This window comes from Papaver somniferum, unplaced genomic scaffold (assembly GCF_003573695.1).
Source record: "Papaver somniferum cultivar HN1 unplaced genomic scaffold, ASM357369v1 unplaced-scaffold_158, whole genome shotgun sequence".
Taxonomy (NCBI): Eukaryota; Viridiplantae; Streptophyta; class Magnoliopsida; order Ranunculales; family Papaveraceae; genus Papaver; species Papaver somniferum.
The window spans coordinates 4,381,488-4,401,454 of NW_020625264.1; the positions used below are offsets into that span (position 1 = coordinate 4,381,488).

The 19,967-nt window shown below is 35.3% G+C and overlaps 1 protein-coding gene across 4 annotated transcripts; it reads right to left on the minus strand.

The window, feature by feature from the left end:
• Positions 1 to 16,339: 16,339 nt before the first annotated feature.
• On the minus strand, positions 16,340 to 19,599 carry LOC113337274 (zinc finger MYM-type protein 1-like). Of its 4 annotated transcripts, none has more exons than XM_026582985.1 (4): positions 19,543 to 19,599; positions 17,387 to 19,200; positions 17,107 to 17,219; positions 16,340 to 16,391 (listed from the first exon to the last, which is right to left on the minus strand). In XM_026582985.1, exons 2-3 carry the CDS (start codon positions 19,196 to 19,198, stop codon positions 17,157 to 17,159), a joined length of 1,875 nt encoding a protein of 624 aa, XP_026438770.1. In that variant the 5' UTR covers positions 19,199 to 19,200; positions 19,543 to 19,599; the 3' UTR covers positions 16,340 to 16,391; positions 17,107 to 17,156. The 4 variants fall into 4 exon arrangements, with proteins under 4 accessions (XP_026438770.1, XP_026438768.1, XP_026438769.1 ...); XM_026582983.1 differs by having other exon boundaries at positions 17,107 to 17,226; XM_026582984.1 differs by lacking the exon at positions 16,340 to 16,391 and adding an exon at positions 16,570 to 16,926.
• Positions 19,600 to 19,967: the final 368 nt, after the last annotated feature.

Genomic DNA, 19,967 nt, shown 5'->3' on the forward strand with positions numbered 1-19,967 from the left:
TCTTACCACCAAGGTACTTCACTTTTCTTTACTTCATGGATTTCACTTTATTTCGTTTTCTAACTCTTTGGAAAGGGGAGAACTAGGAATATTGTCTTAGAGCACACAGAGTTAGATAACCTTCCTGGTGGACCTGATAACATCAATCTTGGACCGGACGGATCTTTTTGGATCGCCGGTGAGCAAACTACTCAATTGGTGCATATACCCTTTGACAATTTGTGTCAAGATGTTATTGATCCGTTTGTTGTGTTTTATGTAGATTTCGCCTATGGGGTTGAAATTTATATACAAATGGCCGATACTTAAATACATCGCTGCTCCATTTCCAAAGTAACCAAATGATGTTGATTGAAAAAATATGCATCAAGAAAATGCTTCATGCCGTAAACATCCATGTCTATAAGCTAGCCTTTGTTGGGTGCAATAATCAAAAACAAGGAAAAATCAAATAAAAAAAAGTTATTGATACTTAGCTCCTTTGCAATGGAAGTGAATGATTTGAAGAAACGAGCGAGCTCCCGGATCTTCGCAACAGCTAAAACTTTAGAAAAAACAAAGTGAGTCACGTGTTCAACACGCTTCCCTTCAGACATTAGCGCCCTGATACACCTAAAAGTGATGCTATAGCCCTCACAGGACGGATATCTCCAGGATATAACACCCTAATACACATGCTACTAGCATGTGTAGTAGATGTTCAACTTGAGCTTGGCAATTCTGAAAAAAATCCGAAAGGAAATCGCAAACGATAAAGAAAGCAACATAAAATATTTTCCCTTGGGGGTCTCTCTAAATTATAGAGAAACCTCTTTCCCCATAGATTTTACAAAAGTAAAGAATTTGTTTATATAATGGAATAATACAATTTAAAAAGAGGAACTCCCCGATGTGGGACTAAAAAGTTTCATTCACAAAAAAACAATAAGTTATTATTTTTCTTAAAACTTTAAAATTTAATTTTCTATTAATTGTTTTCCAACAATTCCCCACATAAATGAAAACCTCGATACAACGTTAAACACAAATAGATCTTGGTAAATCGACATCCCAATCTCATGACCCGAACGGACTGAACAGACAGACGGATCGTGCAACAGTGTATTGACCCTAGGGTCATACTATGGATTGCAAAAATCATATAGTATAGAGAGCTTTCATCTTCAGTTTCTCGCAGGTGAGACTAAAGGTTTCTTTCACCAAAGTGAAAAAGCATGAACTAATGAACCCTTAGTGACCCATAGGTCCTAAGTTCCAGTAATACCAAAATCATCAAAAAAAATGAAACTCACATAAACACGTAGGAAATACCATTGTAGGCTGAGGTGTTCATGAGGTCTTGAACCTTTGCATAGTGAGATATCACCGGAACTACTTGCTAGAGACAGTGAACGCGATGTCTTTACTTGCTAACATTTGATGTAATTCGCGATAACAACCACGCATGATATCTCCAAGGTTGCTGCCAAGCTCATGCCATTGTGTCCGTTTTGGCCCTGGACATATCCTGTTACTCAGAATGCTTTAGAGAATTAGCTCATATTCTCATAGGAAGCGACCCACTTCCTCATTCAGATAGGTGAGTTCCATCAAGAGTGTTTACTGCTACACCCCACTTGAATCTTAAATTGAAACTATAGAACTCATTAAGACTTATTTAAAAGTCATCTTCCACATACAACCACAATATCACGTCTACACCATAAGGAAAGGATAGAGAATGAAATTCTCTGATGGTGTTTACCTTTACCCACCACAAATTAGTTGTCTCATTCGAAACCTTGATCTTGGGATCTCCAGTCAGCAAGGTTGAGTATCCTTCATGTCAAGTTGATGAGCTTAATCCCCATCCCCATCGGTGCAATTCTAATTATCACTTTGCACAAACCTTTCGTCAAAGGTTGCTAGATATTCTCCCTGGACTTTATCCAACCAATGGAAATAACACCTATTGAGATTAGTTGTTTTTAGCTTTATGTATTACAGCTTGACTAACACAGTGTATAGATATAGCTGGCACATGCCTATGCCAGAGATGAATGTCTTCTGAAAAGCATCTTAGGCACTCGTCCCCCTCTCGTGCTTTATCTAACGCAATACTCTTAGATTCCATTAATGAATTGAGAAATATATGTATATTTGGAAATCTTCGGAAAAAAACCCTCCTGCTAGAATGAAAACATATCCACTCGTAGACTTAGACTCCTCTGAGTCCGCTATTTAGTTTGCATCATAAAATCCCTCAAAGAAAGCAGGATACCTTTCATAAATCAATAAAAGTTCATAGAGTATTTAAGTACCGTAATACTCTATTATGTGCATCCCAATGCTCTTGCTATGGACTACAAGTATATATATATATTTAACTTACTCATAATATAGGTAATGTATGGCCTCTTACAGTTCATTAAAATCATCGTACATGCTATATCTCTTGAGTATTCAAGTTATGATACTCAATTATCCTTATTTTTTCTTGAGTATACAAGAAGAATCGTACGGAGTACAAGCATGCTCACAATCATACTGATTGTATCTCTTAAGCATATTTGTGTAAATAGTTTATGAGCATCTGCTAACATTAGAACCGGGAATAGTTATGTCTTTGAGACCAATTGTCTCGTTGTTGTATCTTGAAGATAGGTCTTGTTTGTCCATTCTTTGGGATCTCTACATGTGGCGAAGTGGTTTTCTGCACTCACAATAATCATGTTTATATTCATTACGTAGGTGTTTTAAAATGATTTTCAATGGTATTAAGTTTACACAGGTGTATAGTTTGAGAGATAAAACATTTCTAAATTTTACAAGTAATTATCCATATGGGTATAATTGTAAAAAATATTATAAATTTCTCCTCTCTCCTCTTTGCCTTAAGAATTGTGCAAAATTGAACTAGGTCATGTATTTAGGGACGGTGGGAGTATTACACAAGTGGGTATCATTATTATTAGGAAAAAAAGTGGTGTTTGATTCTTAGAATAATAAAGTCATTCAAGATTGATCCGGGAACCCGGTATTGCAGTCCATATCATCTGGATAATGTAAAGTCATGTGATAATAATAATAGTGGTAAAAATAAAAGTTCGGTTCTCAAATTTGTAAAGGATGATTTTTTAGACTTATAATTAAAATAGAATACTCAAAGAGAAATTTGTAATCAAGATTGTAAAAATATCGAGTCTTAAGATTCCTCTAATTTCCAATTTTCATGTGATTCAATCAATTATAATCATGCAACACATACATTCAAGTGATTCTAATATGTTGCAACAAGTAGATTCTTATAATAAAACTTGTATCTCAAAAGCATAGAACATCAAAAATCTTAGCTAAATATGATCTATCACAAGAAATGAAAAATTCTTAATAAAAATCAATAATTCAATTTTCAATCAAGGCAAATAATAAAGAATTGCAATAATTTATTAAATAAAAATTACCACATAAAATTTGGAAAAATATTTTCTTACGTCGCCTCGGCTAGGGGGTTTAGCTCCTCATATTAATCAATTGCTCAAAATATTAATTCATAGCTCAAAAATTGATTAAAATGGTGCAGAACAATGAATCAGATTATTTGGAACAACGGGATAACATTACAACTCAGATGTTACAAAAGGTTCAATTATTAACGAGAATTGTTCAAAGTTTCTACTGAACTGTTACAAACCGAGACGCTTGATGTGTGCGGAAAATAAGACACAGAAAACGACTGTTACTGTTCGTCTATTGTCTTCAGAGTGCAACAGAAGAAACAAAATTCTCCCAACTTTATTGTTGACTTCTCTATTGCGATACACCTCTCCTAAGTTTGCGTAATTCCTCTTTGGAATCCACAACCCTATTTACACACCACAGGACCTCTAAATCATGTAAGAAATCTCTTTTTTTTTTCTCATCCACAACAAGTTACGGGATTTCTTCCCAAAATTATTCTACGCGTTTCTGAGCTTCCCTTTCTCTTTTAAACTCTTCCTTTGATATATATAAACCTTAGGAAAGATTTTCAGTTCTTTAGTTTCCCAATATTTCCTAAAATAATCTCAAACCCGAGTTTCCTTTTTTGAACTGTTTTGGTTTAAACCGATCGATTAAGCCCATCTCTGATCGTTCCAACACCCATAATAGATTGCTAGACCCATAAGGATCCTATCCCATAAAATTAAACTCTTTAGTCTATCTATAAACCCTCCAAATCAATCCCGATGAATCTGCCAGTAAGTGCATTGTTTTTCCCGCCAAAATCTTGAAATTCGAATTTGAGAAGGTATCCCTTATCCAGTGATCGCTCCTTATCCGTCGTTGGAGTCCGAATAACAAATGTCCCTTGGGTGGTTTTATCTCTTTTTCAGAGCTGTTTTTCAAAAAAAACTATTTGTCAAAAATTCCTACATACACATAAAACACCAAAATCAGTACAAAAATAATCTCTAACAATATACAAAATCGGAACAAAGACAAAAAAGTTTATCTATCATAAAGCGACGGATGTGGGTGAACGAAGTAAACGAGGGTGATGCTATAGGTCATTTGGGTCCATCAATCCGATAGATGGATCATCAGGGCCATTGTATATTATCCGGTGGATATTATCAACAAAATGTGTTCTCCTTCTATGGTTTGTTTCAAAGTGAGAGTGAATCAAGTTAACAATCAATTCAGATGACTAGCTGAATGGCAATTGAGACGATGTAATTAGGAGCGAACCGGTTTATAGCAGGTGCAAAAAATTTGCTCATCATACCACAAGTTGGATGGGCTAGCGAATTCCCCTCGGAACCCATTATAAGAAAAAAAAGAACTATGATTTTGGGCATACCAAAATCTTCCAAGGCATACTGAATGAAGACAAAAAAGGTTGTGAAATAGCAAAATCAGATAACCCCTTAACCCAAAAATTTTTTAATGGCAAATCTGCCCTTTACGTATTAATGTTAATAATCTTGATTAGTTGTTAAATATTTTGTTTAGTGATTAAAATAATTTTCAGAATTATAAAAGTTGTTTAGATGAAAAATTTGAGGAAAAAAATCAAAGTTTTGGTTTGGTTAAGAAGGAGAGAAAGTGAAGGAGAAAGTGAGAAAATTCTAATTCTTGATTCAAAGGAGAAATCAAGAAAATTATAATTCTTGATTCGAAAACAACAAAGAGATTTGGAAAGCCAAAAACTTGTAAGAAAATAAGAAGGCTCGGCTTACCCGAAATAACACATATGAGACGAATCATGTCTTGAAATTTTTATTAGCTTACACAGAGAGTGGATCCGCTCATACCACAAAACAATTATAAGCCGATCCTATATATTCGGCTCACAACCGATACCGTCGAATAAGCCGAATCTATGATTACGAACTCAAACATGTATTGGGCGCAACATGATATCATATAAATAAGCCGATCCTATACACTTGTAAAATTTATGAAATTTTAACAATGATATTCGGCGCAACCCTAATACTATCGAATAAGCCGAATCTAGACTTATGAATTGAAACATTTATTCGGCGCAAAACTAATACAACCATACAAGCCGATCCTAAGCACATGCAAAAATTCTGAAATTCAAACAACATTTATTCGGCACAAAACTAATACTACCATACAAGCCGATCCTACGCACATGCAAAATTTCTGAAATTCACAAAACATATTCGGCACAAAACTAACACCATCGAATAAGACGATCCTAGATATAAGTCTCTGTGTCACTAAGTTCGGCTCAAAACGGATTTCAGATCTACGCCGAGCCGTTCATATGCACTTTCAGGGTTCAATTTCAAGAACAACTCGGCGCACATCTAACATTTGTTTTACGCCGAACCATACCCTGTAACCGCCGCAGAACACATGATTTTGACGAATTAAATCGACCAAAACAATCAAAAACATCAAATATGAGATGGGTTTATAGAACTAACCTTCTTATTCTCATTTCCGTAGTTGGTTCTTCTTCAATCTCTTCTTCCGGTTGATTTTGTGGTTGATTTTGAGTTTGTTCTTCACTCTCTAAATCTTCTTCTTCATCAATAAGTTGTTCAATCGATCGATTTGAACGAGATACTGCCTTACGACGACCCATTATATAGATGAGTTTAACCGTCGATTAAATTTCCGCGATGAAAAAAGAAAGAAAGGGAAGGGTGAATGAGTTCGGCTGTGGAGAGGAAGAGGAAGAAGAAGAAGGTGAATTAAACTGATTTTAGGTGTAGTTGATTATAGGTTTTCTATTAGGGTTAGGGATAGATTATTAGTAATTTAAAAGATTTAAGGGCATATAGGTAATTGAACCATCTCATAGGGTACCCCTTATAAGGTCACCCAAGTTAGTACTAGTGCTTTGTATGTCTAAGAAGATTTTGGTATGCCCAAAATCAGGGTTCAAAAAAAATCAAACTAGACAATTGGGCTTGGCAGCCAGCTAAGATGGGTGTGAGACACTGTAATTGTGCACCCATGGTCTAAGCTGGCTACGCCTCTAGATATGATGTATATGTCTTACGAAGTAATTCTTAAATTACATAAGTTGCTCGGTGTGTATCCAACGGTTGAGACAAATTTCCAAAAATATTAGGTCATGGACAAGTTGTAGTGAGAAAAATTTCCAAAAAGATTAGGTCATGAACAAGTTGTAGTTGCTTACCAAATGGCTCCCGTTAACCTGGTGGACCTTGTACTAGAAAAGGGTAGCCTCCTCTAAATCAATCTTCGTGAAGTGGCATGTTAGTTGCACTGTTTAAGCTTCATAAAGTGTGCATGTTATCTCTAATTAAGGTCATGGAAAGACAACTACTCCGAATGGCACTGCACAATACACCAAGGAAAACATCACATTTACTATAAATTTCCTTGGATTTTTCTTATCTAAATAAAGAGATATGACCTAGTGTAATAATAGGAGGACAAAAGTACAGAAGTTATTGCTTACAACCATCTAATTGGATTTTTATGCCCACCTTATCTTCATCACCATCAATATCAGTACCACCTAAAATCAAGCAGTAGTACATTGGTTATTCAATCCAGTTGTAACTTAAGCTACATTTTTATTGAAATCTTCATAAGAGAAATTGAGTACTAGCGCTACGACCTCAGTACTAAATCAAACTCGATAGTGTCTCCGATGATTCATAATCGTTACTTATTGGCCTTGACAGGCGTTGTATTAGTTGCATTTCTACTTCAAACTTTTCTCATTTCCAACACTCCGATTGATTATCCGCAAATCCTCGAATTACCTCCATCAGTTTTGTCTCGCGCTGATGTCCCATGGAACAACCACTTGCAGGTGATAATCATCCTCAATTCTATTCTTTCATAACACAAAGCCACCGTTACTTATTATTTATGTATGTTTGAATTTGATAGAGAGTGATAAAACTTGGCGAAGGATGCTTAAAACTTCCGCAAGATATTACTGTGGATAAAAAAGGTACAATATACACAGCTATAAGGGATGGTTGGATAAGTGAGATAAGTGGCACCTAAGTTATCACACCATAAGACAGGAGCGGTAACTGAAATTATTAGTTCTTTCAGTAAAGATTGTATCCAGATTATTTCCGAAGTTGCAATGGCAACTCCTCTATGCTCAGCTTTAATGCTAGACTTGGAAACCTTCTTTTGCTTTTTTGCAATCCACGATATTAAGTTGCTACCAAAGTAAACATAGTATCCACTTGTAGACCTGCGGTCATCTAAGCTGCCAGATCAATCTGGATATGAATACGTATGAGGAGAAAAATCTTGGGAAGGTTGCAGAACAAGACCAAACTCTACAGCAGATTTAAGATATCGAATAATCCCCTAGAAAAGATCCAAGTGTTCAATATATGGATCATGCATATACTGACACACTTTATTGACTTCCACTGAAATATCGGGTCTTGTGAGGTGCAGATATTGAAGTGCCCCTACTACACTGCGATATAGAGTAGGGTTAGCAAACTTCTCAGAAACATGTTTCTTAATTTTAGTATTTGGAGCCAAAGAAGTGCATATTGGTTTAACTCCATCCAATTTTGTACATTTCAGAAGATCTACAACATACTTCCTTTGTGTGAGAAACAATAAACTTGGTTTCCTTATAACTTCAACACCTAAGAAAAATGACAAGTCTCTCATATCCTTGACAGCAAAAGTAGAACCTAAAATATTTAATAAGTTGTTGAATATTCGAAGGATGAGAGCCTGTGATAATGATGTCATCAACATAAATCAAAACATAAGTTATTGAAGATAGTGTTTGATTAACAAATAAAGAACTATCTGCAATAGAACCCTTGAACCCAAAGTATTATAAGTAGCCACTAAGCTTTGAAAACCAAGCTCGCGGTGCTTGCTTGAATCCGTACAAATATTTGTGTAGCTTACATACATGAGAAGGAAAATTGGGATCAGCATAGCCATCTGATTGCTGGATATACACATTTTCCTCCAGATTTCCATGTAGGAAGGAATTTTCCACATCTAGCTGTTTTAGTTGCCAATTAGTCATCACTGCAATAGTTAGCACCATACGTTTAGTACAAGGTTTAATAACCGGACTGAAAGTCTCACCATAATCAAGCCCTTCCTGCTGGTTAAAGTCCTTGGCTACCAGTTAAGCCTTATAGCGTTCAATACTACCATCAGGATTTTGTTTAACCCGAAACACCCACTTTGATCCAACAACATTAATGCCCGGTTCATATTTTACTAAGGAATACGTGTCATTGTGAATGAGAGCATTTATTTGATCATCCATGGCATTTCTCCATTTGGGGTCTTTGCAAGCACTTGAATAAAAAGTTGGTTCCATATACTCCGTGTCTGGTAGAGGATGTTTCGAAGTAGTTAAACATAATTTTTGAACTGGCTTGGTAATGCCACACTTAGCTCTTGTCTGCATAGGGTGAGTGATAAGATCAGTGCTGAAATCTGGAATAGGTGCCTGTGTAAACTGATGGTCTCCAGTAGAGACAGTCGTAGTTGAAGTAACTTCAGGATTTGTGAATGACTGCTGTGGACAAGTAGAAATAGAGTCAGAACCAGCTGAGGCAGAAGTCGTTGATGCATTTGGCAAGTCTAGAGACACATGATTAGTATTTTGACTTGATAATGGTGAAGGTATTAAAACATCTTCCTGGTGAATAGCATTAGAAAGTTGCTTAAATGGAGGTGATCAGAACATACTTGTATTAGAAAGAACAATACTTTGAGTATTCATAGGGTCCTTTTGCTGGATGGACGAGAATGGGAATGGGCTTTCTTCAAACCTTACATGCCTTGAGATATAGAATCTATTTTTTTTTCCGATGAAGACATAAATAGCCTTTATACGCCATGCTATAACCCAAAAATACACATGGCAATGATCTTGGCTCAAGCTTGTTAACATTGTAATGTTTGAGACAGGGATATGCTAAACAACCAAAAACTGGCAAAAGAGAATAATCTGGTTTTTTATTAAACAAAATATCTAGAGGAGTTCTGCTTTATGAAATCGATTTTGGAAGCCTATTGATTAAATAACAGGCAGTGGAAAAAACATCAGACCAAAATGACTTGGGCATGTGAGCATGGAGTAAAAGAGCTAAGCCAGATTTTGTAGCATGCCTAATATGACGTTCCGCAATACCATTCTGTGGCGATGTATGAAGACAGGAAAAACGATGTTGAATACCAGAATCATCGAGGTAGCTTGTAAATTTTTTGTATTCTAAAGCATTATCTGATTGGAAGACCTTAATTTTATGATCATTAAGATTCTTAACTTGCTTTCGAAATTGAATAAATGTATGTAAAGCATCAGAAAGTCTGACAAGATGAAATATCCAAGTGAAACGAGAGTAGACATCCAAAATAAGCATGTAGGATCGAAATCCATTTCTAGATAAATGGGGAGAGACCCAAATGTCAGAAATAATCAAGGCCAAAGGCTTTTTATATATGGTTTTGCTATCAGAAAATGGTAGATTTTTGCTTTTGCTAATGTGAAAAGAATGACAAAAGCTAAACTTATTATTAGAAACTGGTACGAAAAAACGATGACAAATTGAGGACACTGTGCGTAACATAGGATGGCCTAGACGCTGGTGCGAAATTGGCAGGGTTGGTGAGACAAAAGATTGTGGCTTGATTTGATTATCTATCTTGTCCACTCCCTCAAAGACATAAAGTCCATTCTCATTCCGTCCTCGCAGCAATGTGCACCCCCGTTGGATTGTCCTTCACTAGAAAGTAAGAAGTGTGAAATTAAAAGAATACAACATTATCCTTACAGAACTAACTCACTGAAAGCAAGTTTGTTTTGATATCAGGTACATGATATATTTTGTTTAAATAAAAAGATCTTGAATTATATGTTAAGGATACAGTACCAGTATTGGCAATTTTAAGATCATTTCCATTGCCTACTTTCACCTGTTCAGTACCGTCATACTCATAAGGAATGGTTAAGTTTTTAATGTTGGTAGTTAGGTGATGAGTGGCACCAGTACCCGTCACCCATTGAGTATATGTATGATCACCAGGAAGAGTTATATATGCTGCAGGTTTCCTATTCTGACTCCTGTTATTCTTTTTATAGCGGAACCAACATCTGTCTGCTGTGTGATTGCTTTTCTTGCATATCTGACATGGTGCTGCATCATCATGATTATTGGACCTTTGTATTGGTTGAATTCTTCTATTGAACTGAGTGTTCTGGTTTGGGTTGTGTTGATAATAACCTCTGCCTTGAGTACTGAATCTTCTTTGTGCTGGCCTGCTAGACGAGCCAGGATTATAGACTGCAACCTTTGCAATAGGTTGTTGTAGTAAAGCAAGCTGCTGCTCTAAGCGCATATCAAAAGTCAGAAGATGCGCAAAAAAGGTTTCCATGTCCATCTCTTCAGTTGTACCCAGAGTGGTTACAATAGGGTCATACGTTTGATTTAATCCAGTGCAAATAGATTGTTTCATCTCATCAGTGGAAACAATATATCTTGAGGCTGCAAGTTGATCAAAATGATTCTTAGCTTCATTAAAAAATGTCTTCAAAGATTTATTACCTTTTGAGAGTGAGTGTAGCTGCTTTTCAAGGTGCATCTGATGAGCTATTTTTTTTTTGGTGCAAAGTTTCTTTCCAGGGTATCCCCGATTTCTTTAGATGTTTCTAAGCCACTAACTTTGCCAAGTAAAACTTCAGTTACTGTAAAATTTGACCAGCCAACAAGTAGAGAATCTTGTTCCTCATGTAGTGTGAAGGCTGTGTTGATTGTCTGTTCATCAGGTAATGTTCTTTGTGTAATTTCATTGTTCCATCAATAAATCCTGTGAGACCGTAGCCTTTTAGTAATGGTTTGAACTGAGTTCTCCAGAGGAGGTAATTTGTTTCTGTTAACTTAAGAGTTACTAGGTGATGAATCTGGATTTGGCGCAACTGATTTGTTATTGCAGCCATTGTAGAAAAAATGGTTGAAGTGTGGCTTGGATCGAAGGCTGATACCAAGTTAGTACTATGGTCAATGACTTCCACACTATTTGTGTGTAGTCATGGGTTTTATTTATATGAAGAGATATACAGAGATACACATTAGGTTGTTACACATTCAAGAACTGACTAGCTAGAACAATGAAAGACCGAGTACTCTTAGGCTACAGAATAGAGATAGCCAGTTAGCCATCTAACTGACTAGAAGCGAGTTATGCGACTGGATGACTCTGTCATCCTTAACAGGAATAAAGTTACACAAAGAAAAAAGAAAACAACTGTTCACCATTTCTTTTTCACGTTAAACGAAGTAGTCATAGGCCATGACCAGTTCAACCGCAACTAAGAAGTTTGTTAAACAAGAAAAATGGAGTAAGCAGAAATTAAAAGCAAACAGAAAGTACAAATCGTACACGGTTGTTACATATGGATGCCAAGTCCTGCCAAGTTGTTGATATATGGATAACAAGTCATACCAAGCTTAGGACAAGATGTCAGCTACAAAGAATTATCAATTTGGAACTTTATATAAGTAATTATCAATCGACGAAAATATAATACTATTCACAAAAATATAGTAATTATCGGCAATATATCGTATGGCCCGTATTATTGTTTTCGGTCAACTACACTGGATTCCACTAATCACGTATTAGCAAACCTTTTTTTACTACTAATTGACCCATTGTGATACACCAAGCTTACTTTATGGGAATTTTAAGAAAATACCACATTTCCAATTTCCGGTTTAACAAAGTGTCATCGTTTTTTTCAGAATTAATAAAATGCCACAACCCTTATATATTCCGTTAAGACCCACCAAATAGGTCTATATTCTTTGAATAAGTCAAAAAAAATAATTCTTCTTTACCTATTTGCCCTTCACAATCCTTAAAAATTTGATTCCATACAAGAAACATAAAAAAGAAAGCCGATCTCATTCATGATTATGTCCATTAGATACCACCGTTCACTTAGGTTTTAACGGTGAACCAAAATCCTAAATTAGGTGTATGGCTTCAACACTATTTTCTCTCTTCTTCTTTTCTTTTTCTTCTGTATATATTTGAAAAGATAGTGTGGTAGATGATTAATTAAGGCAATGATTGAATTGTGGAATTTAGGGATTAATTGAATGTGCTGTGAAGCTGTTATGTGGAATTTAGGGATAAAGTTGCATGAATAGAAATTGGGTCTGTTTTGAGAGGAAATTGCTGGTGGGATTGTAATCGAGACCGAGATGGAGAGTGAGTTGACAGCAAATGAGATGTTGGTGTTGGTCGATGGTATACTACAGTCTAGTTTGAAGCAGCGGCATCAATGGAGTCGGTAAGAATTAGTGGAGATGATTGAGCTATTGTAATCAGTGCAAGGAGATATTGAAGTAAGGATGGAGGGGTATTGCAGACGGACTGCCGGAAAAGTGGGTATTGCAAATGCTGTTCTCTTGGAATATGTACCAAAATGGGTGTTGGCTGTTCTCTTGAGGTTGAGAAGGTGTTGGCAAATGCTATTTACGGTGAATGCAGCAGCAAAAGCTAGGTCTAAGAGTTGGCTGAAATTGATTCAATCAATATGATTTTGTATGGGATTGTCGGTTTGAATAGGATTGGTAGTAATACCATTTGGTTCATGTATGTTATTATTTTAAGCTTATACCTACTATCTGTTCGATGAAATTTCCCAAACAGAGGATTAAATAAAAGCATACTAAAAGGCGTCTCAGTCAATTGTGTTCTCATCTTGATTAATTTTTGTGGATTTGACAGTAGTATTGTTAAGTGATTTTGATCATTTTTCTGTTGGTGGGTTATATTTGAGATTTAGCTCTGCTTCATGCTTTAACTCGCTAATGATTCGCAATTATGACCTGATTTAACTCAGTGTAGTGAGATAATTCGAGGGCATGAATGCCTTTCACTAAGCTGAATTACTGCCACCTAGGCACTAACGGATGTTAACTATTTTTTGAAAAAAACGAGATGGAAAAAATCAAATGTGTGGCATTAAATAAATTCTGGAAAAAACAGTGACACTTTCTTAAACATTATATTGAAAGTGTGGCACTTTATTAAAATCCCCTTAATTTATCTCCAAGAGCATCTCCAATGGTGTCTCGAAATATATCTATTTTAAGAAAAATTATGTATGAAAAATTATTTATGAATAAAATCCTATTTTGATAAGCATCTGCAGTGGTAGATGTATGTATATCTATTTTAATACAAGTGTAATTTAGTTATAGGTTACTTAATCTAAAAGGTGGGTCAAAATAATTTTAAACAGAAAAATGTATGTTGTGGATATGGGATGGAGTATCTAAATTTAAATATTCTCATCCAAACTCAAACGATCAACTCATGGTAATTTTTGACTATCCAGTTACCATTGGAGAGAGTTTTTTATGTTAGAGTATCTAAAATCCCATATGACACCAATTTATTTAAAAAACCAAACTCTATTGAAGATGCTCTAGGAAAATCAAATTGGGAAGATGAAAGACCCTTCCTAAAAATGTCAGTAGCCTGCCTGAGAGCTGGTCGAAATGTAGAGTATGGACGGAATGCAAGAATGGACCAACTCTCGAATGAAATAAAATCAATTGCAAACATGTTTCTTTAAGGAATGCTGGATATTCTGCTCGCAGGCCCAGAGTATATGGCTCAACAGGAATCGGGCTGTGGGTGTTGTTGCCTGATTACTTGTTTCACATATCCTTGATGTGTGCAGATGTGCTCTCCTGATCTTTCCGATGTGAACAACAGATATTTTACCATCACATATCAGTATATCTCACAGACCTTTCTAGGGTTAATAACTTAACAGTTTGCCTCCAAGTCACGCAGACAAGACAAATCGATACAATTCAACTAGGGATTTTGATGGACAGAAATGAAGGGAGACAAGTCGATATGTAGAGAAACGTTCCAGCTTCCAAGTCTAGCTCTTTGGGTCCATCATAATGGGGATCCGAAGACTCGAAGACTTAGAGCTTCCACAATGGGACGGACCAAAGAGTATATGTACTCTTTGGTCCGTAAAAATGCAATCGTAATGGACAGACCAAATTTAAACTACTATCTTCTGGATTACAAATTGAAATGTTACGTCAAAACCATATATCACTAATCAAGCTCGCCGATCCATATTTTCATTAAATGCAGAACGAAAGTCATGACTGAAATAACAATAATAAATGAGGTTGATTTTCTATCTTCTGGCTTACAAATTGATGTCAATTTCTGGCTTCAATTCGTCTATAATAAACTTGAGTACCAATTATCTTCTTGTTGCAACATGTAAATTGCATTATGCATCTCCTGGTTTTCCAACATTTGTAACCACTCATTTGCGCTTAGAACTGAATCATTCGTACTGTCAACCTTTAAGTAAAAAGAAGAACAAGAAGAAGACAAAAGGTTCTCGAGATTTAATGGTGATGAGTTTCATCATGGGAAGTAGCGATCGGGGGCACAGAAAACATTATTAGGGTTTTAAAAGTAATTTGAGACGTAAACCCATCTCTGTCTATATTTACAGATAAATAAGTTACAACCGTTCATTTAAAGCTAAGATCTATCACCACGTGTCAAAATTCATAGCTGTTAACTCTTCTAACGGCTTCAGTGAAAATATGGTTAAACACAAAACTGGACAAAACTTAGGATCCTAATTTTTAATGAAACTAAAAATCACGACCCAGACACTAATTGACTCTAAATTTTGGATCTCACTTTTTTTTAGGTGGGGACTGATAACTTACTTAGGGGTGAGATTCGCGGCCAAATATCTGAGTTATTTTCTAAAATTTATACCACTTTATCCAATAAATAGCATGGATGTTTCAAATTTTAAACTAACTAGAACTCCCCTTTAATAATGATTTCTCCGTTCCTAAATAGATGAGTTTAAGTTTCCACAATTCTATTATCAAAACTAGTATAATGACAAGTAGGAGAAGAGAATATCTTTATGTCTTTTTTACAATTATACTCAATGGATAATAACTAGTATAAACAATTTATCTCTCAAATTATACCATAAATATTAGTAAATTTTATATCATTGAAAAAATATTTTAAAATACATCAAATTATATATATTTCTTATACTAATAACAATTAATTATAAAAATAGTTTTAAAAATATCTTCTTGTTTAATAATATAGATCATCCATTAGTGAGACAAAAATATCTTCTTGTTTAACTCCTTGCGTAAGCACCCGCAAAATAACAATGTTTTTTAGATGCATTGTGTTTCTTTTCGGATGAGAGTTGGGTCTAATTGCATATGAAAGATGGAAAATAGTAAATACCTATCTATAGATCAGCTCAAGGACCTTGAAGGAGTGCCCTTGTATATTAGCACACGTATATGTATATGTGCTCGATCATAAATAGATATTCTAATTTCTCTTGAGCTGTACATTTTTTTTTTTTTTTTGGGTAAATACAAATTGCTAGATAAAGAAAAAGTCTACATCATGCAAAGCCCTAGAAGCGCGATCAAGTGTGATCTCTGATTATGCAATCTGAAGCAAAGTAATACGTCACCCCCCTTCATGAATATATATAAAAATAAAATACAGAATTCCAATAAAGAGAAAGATCACACCCAAATGAAGTGTATCAATACGTATACAGTTTCCATCGATACACTTAACATCAACATTACACACATTACAGTCTCCAGACTACAGGCTACACGCAGGCAAGGGGATAAGGGTAGCCGACGAACAGTTCCACCCCTGGGAATTTTCTTGCCTTCTTCTTATCTCCTGCAGGGACTGTTCAGTTAGTCTTACGTTCATCAAGTAATCAATTTAAAATCAAAGCATCATTTAATTTGCTTGATGAGTTTCAATAGATACCTTCTTTTTCTATCTCCCAAGTGCAAAACTAGTCACTAATAAAATAGATAAGCTTAGGCAGGTACCTGCATATATGATTTACAAATTTAATGTAGAAGAATCCCACCATCCAGGGCCGGCCCTAACATTTTGCTGCCCCAAAGAAAACCAAAAAAATGTTGCCCCCTTCCATATAAGTCTGTACATATATACTTTTACTAGACAAACCTTTCCATAAATATATCATTCTCAGCATGTAAATATGTGAAGCAAATTATGGTTTAGAAAACAATAAAAGTAAAGGGTTCAGATAATCATACAAATAACATCTATTGAAAGTTGATTCTTCTTACATTTCTAGATGCAAAATCATTAAGTATAACTTTAAAATCAACTTTAGCTTAGAAAAACTTCTTTCCGCCGATGCAACTGTTACCGGAATTGTGAGCAGTATCCTATAAGCAATCCACGCATTTGGGTAGCAACCATCCATTCTTAGTGAAAATTGTAAAACCTCCATTGGTTTGCTATAAGCCTTAGGTAATGCAACTCTCATGACTAACAATTCCAAATATAACTCCCTGCCATCAATATCTCTAGATGTACCATGCTTCAAATAACCTTCATGTGCGAGACAGGACCTCATCAATTCATTCTCACTCATAGTTCTTAACTTGTTCGAGTCAAACAGAAAACCAAATATTTTTTCATATAATCGAAACTGTTCAAACCTGGCCTTGAATGATGATATAGCACTGTCCATTATATATAAAAAGTAAGTTCTTCTAAAAAATTCCTCACCTGATATTGGTTCGCAAGTACGAGTGGTGCGAACTTCACGAAATGTAGGTTCAATATTCATACCATCTGCAATCTCCTTCGCTTCTTCCATTGCCTTTTGGAACCCATCTTTTCTATACTCTTTAAAAAAAACAATTAGACCTTTTGTTTTTTCTATAGCAACACCAATATCCATATTTTCAGATTGCAAAGATTTACTCACGGTATTAACAGCAAATAAAAGTTTATACCAGATTGTCAAGCTAACATAAAATTCAAAATTATGCATATCAAAACTTACTAGGCTCTCGGCTGTGCTGACTTCTTGAGAAATAGAGGATGAATCTCGCAACTTCTCTAAAGCTTTGCGTATTTCAGGAGCTTGGTATCTTATCGCTTTGATACTTGCTACACGGCTTTCCCACCTAGTATCGCATAATGGTTTAAGAGTCAAACCTTTCTCTCCAATCTTTTCTTTGAACAAATCCCATCGATTAGTAGAAGCCGAGAATAACGTATAAATACGTTGTATGGATTCAAAAAAAGACAATCCTTTAGGACATGACTTAGCCATATCACAAAGTATTAGATTTAGACTATGACAAGCACACGGTGTGTAGAATGCTCTTGGATTAATCTCGAGTAGTCTTGCTTGTACACCTTTGTGTTTTCCTTTCATATTTGTTCCATTGTCATATCCCTGCCCTCTTATATCATCAATATTTAATCCAAGGTTTATCAATGCTTCTTGAAGTTCAAAAAACAAACCTTCTCCTGTTTTATCTTCAACTTTCAAAAACCCAAGAAAATATTCCTCAATTCTTGCTGTTGAAACATCTACGCATCTGATTATAATGGACATTTGTTCCCTGCGAGAAACATCCGGAGTACAATCAAGAATAATTGAGAAGTATTTCGCCTCGTGGATTTTTTTCAGAATAAGCTTTCGCGTCTCATCAGCAAGCATTGAAATCAGTTCATTCTGAATTTTGTGGCTAAGATAATGATACCGAATTTCATTCTTTTCGATACTCTCCAAGTGATACTTTAACACGGGATCATATTTTGCAAGTACCTCTATGAAACTTAAGAAGTTTCCATTATTTTTTGTATAAATTTTCTCACTATCCCCACGAAATGCTAAACCATTCTTCGCTAGGAACAAGATGCCGTCCATCATCCTCTCCAAAACATCTTTATAATGTATCTTCTCTCTATTGATCTGTTCTTGTATTCTCTTATCAATGGTTTTTTCCTTTCTCAATCGTAATTCCAACTCAATCCAATTAAACATACAAATAACATGCTCTCCACTGTTTTCATGAGTACTAAGTCTCCCACTTAGGTTATTCCAATCATTGAACCCACTTTCACACAACTGATAATTAGTTTCCCTCTTCTTAAACAATTTACAACAAAAAAAGAATACCTTATCCAAAGATGTCGAATACACTAGCCATCTCCTTTCTTGTTTCTCAAAATTGCTCATTCTCCGAAAGTAATAAGTGCTAGAGAAATGATCGCCCTTGGAATCTCTAGGGAACTTGATATTATCAATTCTCATTGGACCCTTCTCTACCAAAAAATCAACAAGCTTTTTATCAATTGTATTCCAATTAGCCGGATCAAACATATCTATATGGCTTAACTCTTCACAATAATTACCAACTTCATTCGTTCCTACCGTCTTGTTGACATTATCCCCCCTTCTGTCATTCTCATTGATATCATTCATACCATTCTCAACACCACCATCATTCACATTTCCCTCATTTACACTATTATCATCATCACCCTCATTCTCATTGCCCTCATTCATACCATTATCAGCAACACCATCATCTCCATTCCCCTCATTCATACTATTATCAGCAGCACCATCATCCCCATTCCCCTCATTTAAACCATTATCAGCAGCACCATCATCCCCATTCCCCTCTTTCTTACCATTATCATCTGTAGCATTATCCTCATCGCCCTTATTCTCAATTGCTGGTTGATTCCTAATCAAAAACTTATCAAAAGAACCTACTAGAGATTTAGTAGATTCCAATCTCTTTTTCTTTTTCTTCCTATTTTGACATCCAGAAGATTGCTTTCTTTTCAGAACCATGCCTGCAATTAATCAAATACATATATTACACAACAAGCAAAAAAATATGTTAAACAGCAAAAACAGTACACAATTTATTTCTTCAAAATAATCCTAACCCTAAATGCCTAAATTGTAGCTCTTTTAAAATCAACAAATTATTTAGATCCTGTAACTAAGATATATATATATATATATATATATATATATATATGATCGTTGGGTATTTAGAAATCAAAAGATTAATTGGGGTTTTGAATTTTTTTGCCATAAAAATACAATTTAGGTTTTCTAGCAGAGATCAAAAGATTAAAAACAAAACTAATCATATAATATAAGTGATAATCTGTTTTTCATAAACTTACCGTAAAGATTTAATTGTGTTGGGAAGAAAAATAGGAAGGATCACACCATCATGGAGGCTGGAAGCCTGGATCAATGGAGTTTTCAGCCGACGGAGAGAACGAGAAGTTTAACAAAAAAAAAATTCTGAAGTGAAAATGTGAAATCCGTTCCACTTGTTATGTATTTAGTGTTAACTCCTTTGATATTTTATTATTAACCCCTCTTATAACTCCTTCTTTATAACATGCCCTTTGTTCTTTTAAAAATGCATCATATTTTGTATTTATAATTCTTTTCTAGACCCCCAGTTTTCTGCTATAACATAAAACTCCCCTAATAAATTTTTTTTTTGCTGCCCCCTGATCGTGATGCCCCAAAGATAGCCTTTGACTGCATTGCCTCAGGGCCAGCCCTGCCACCATCTGCAACCATAATTGTTGCTTAG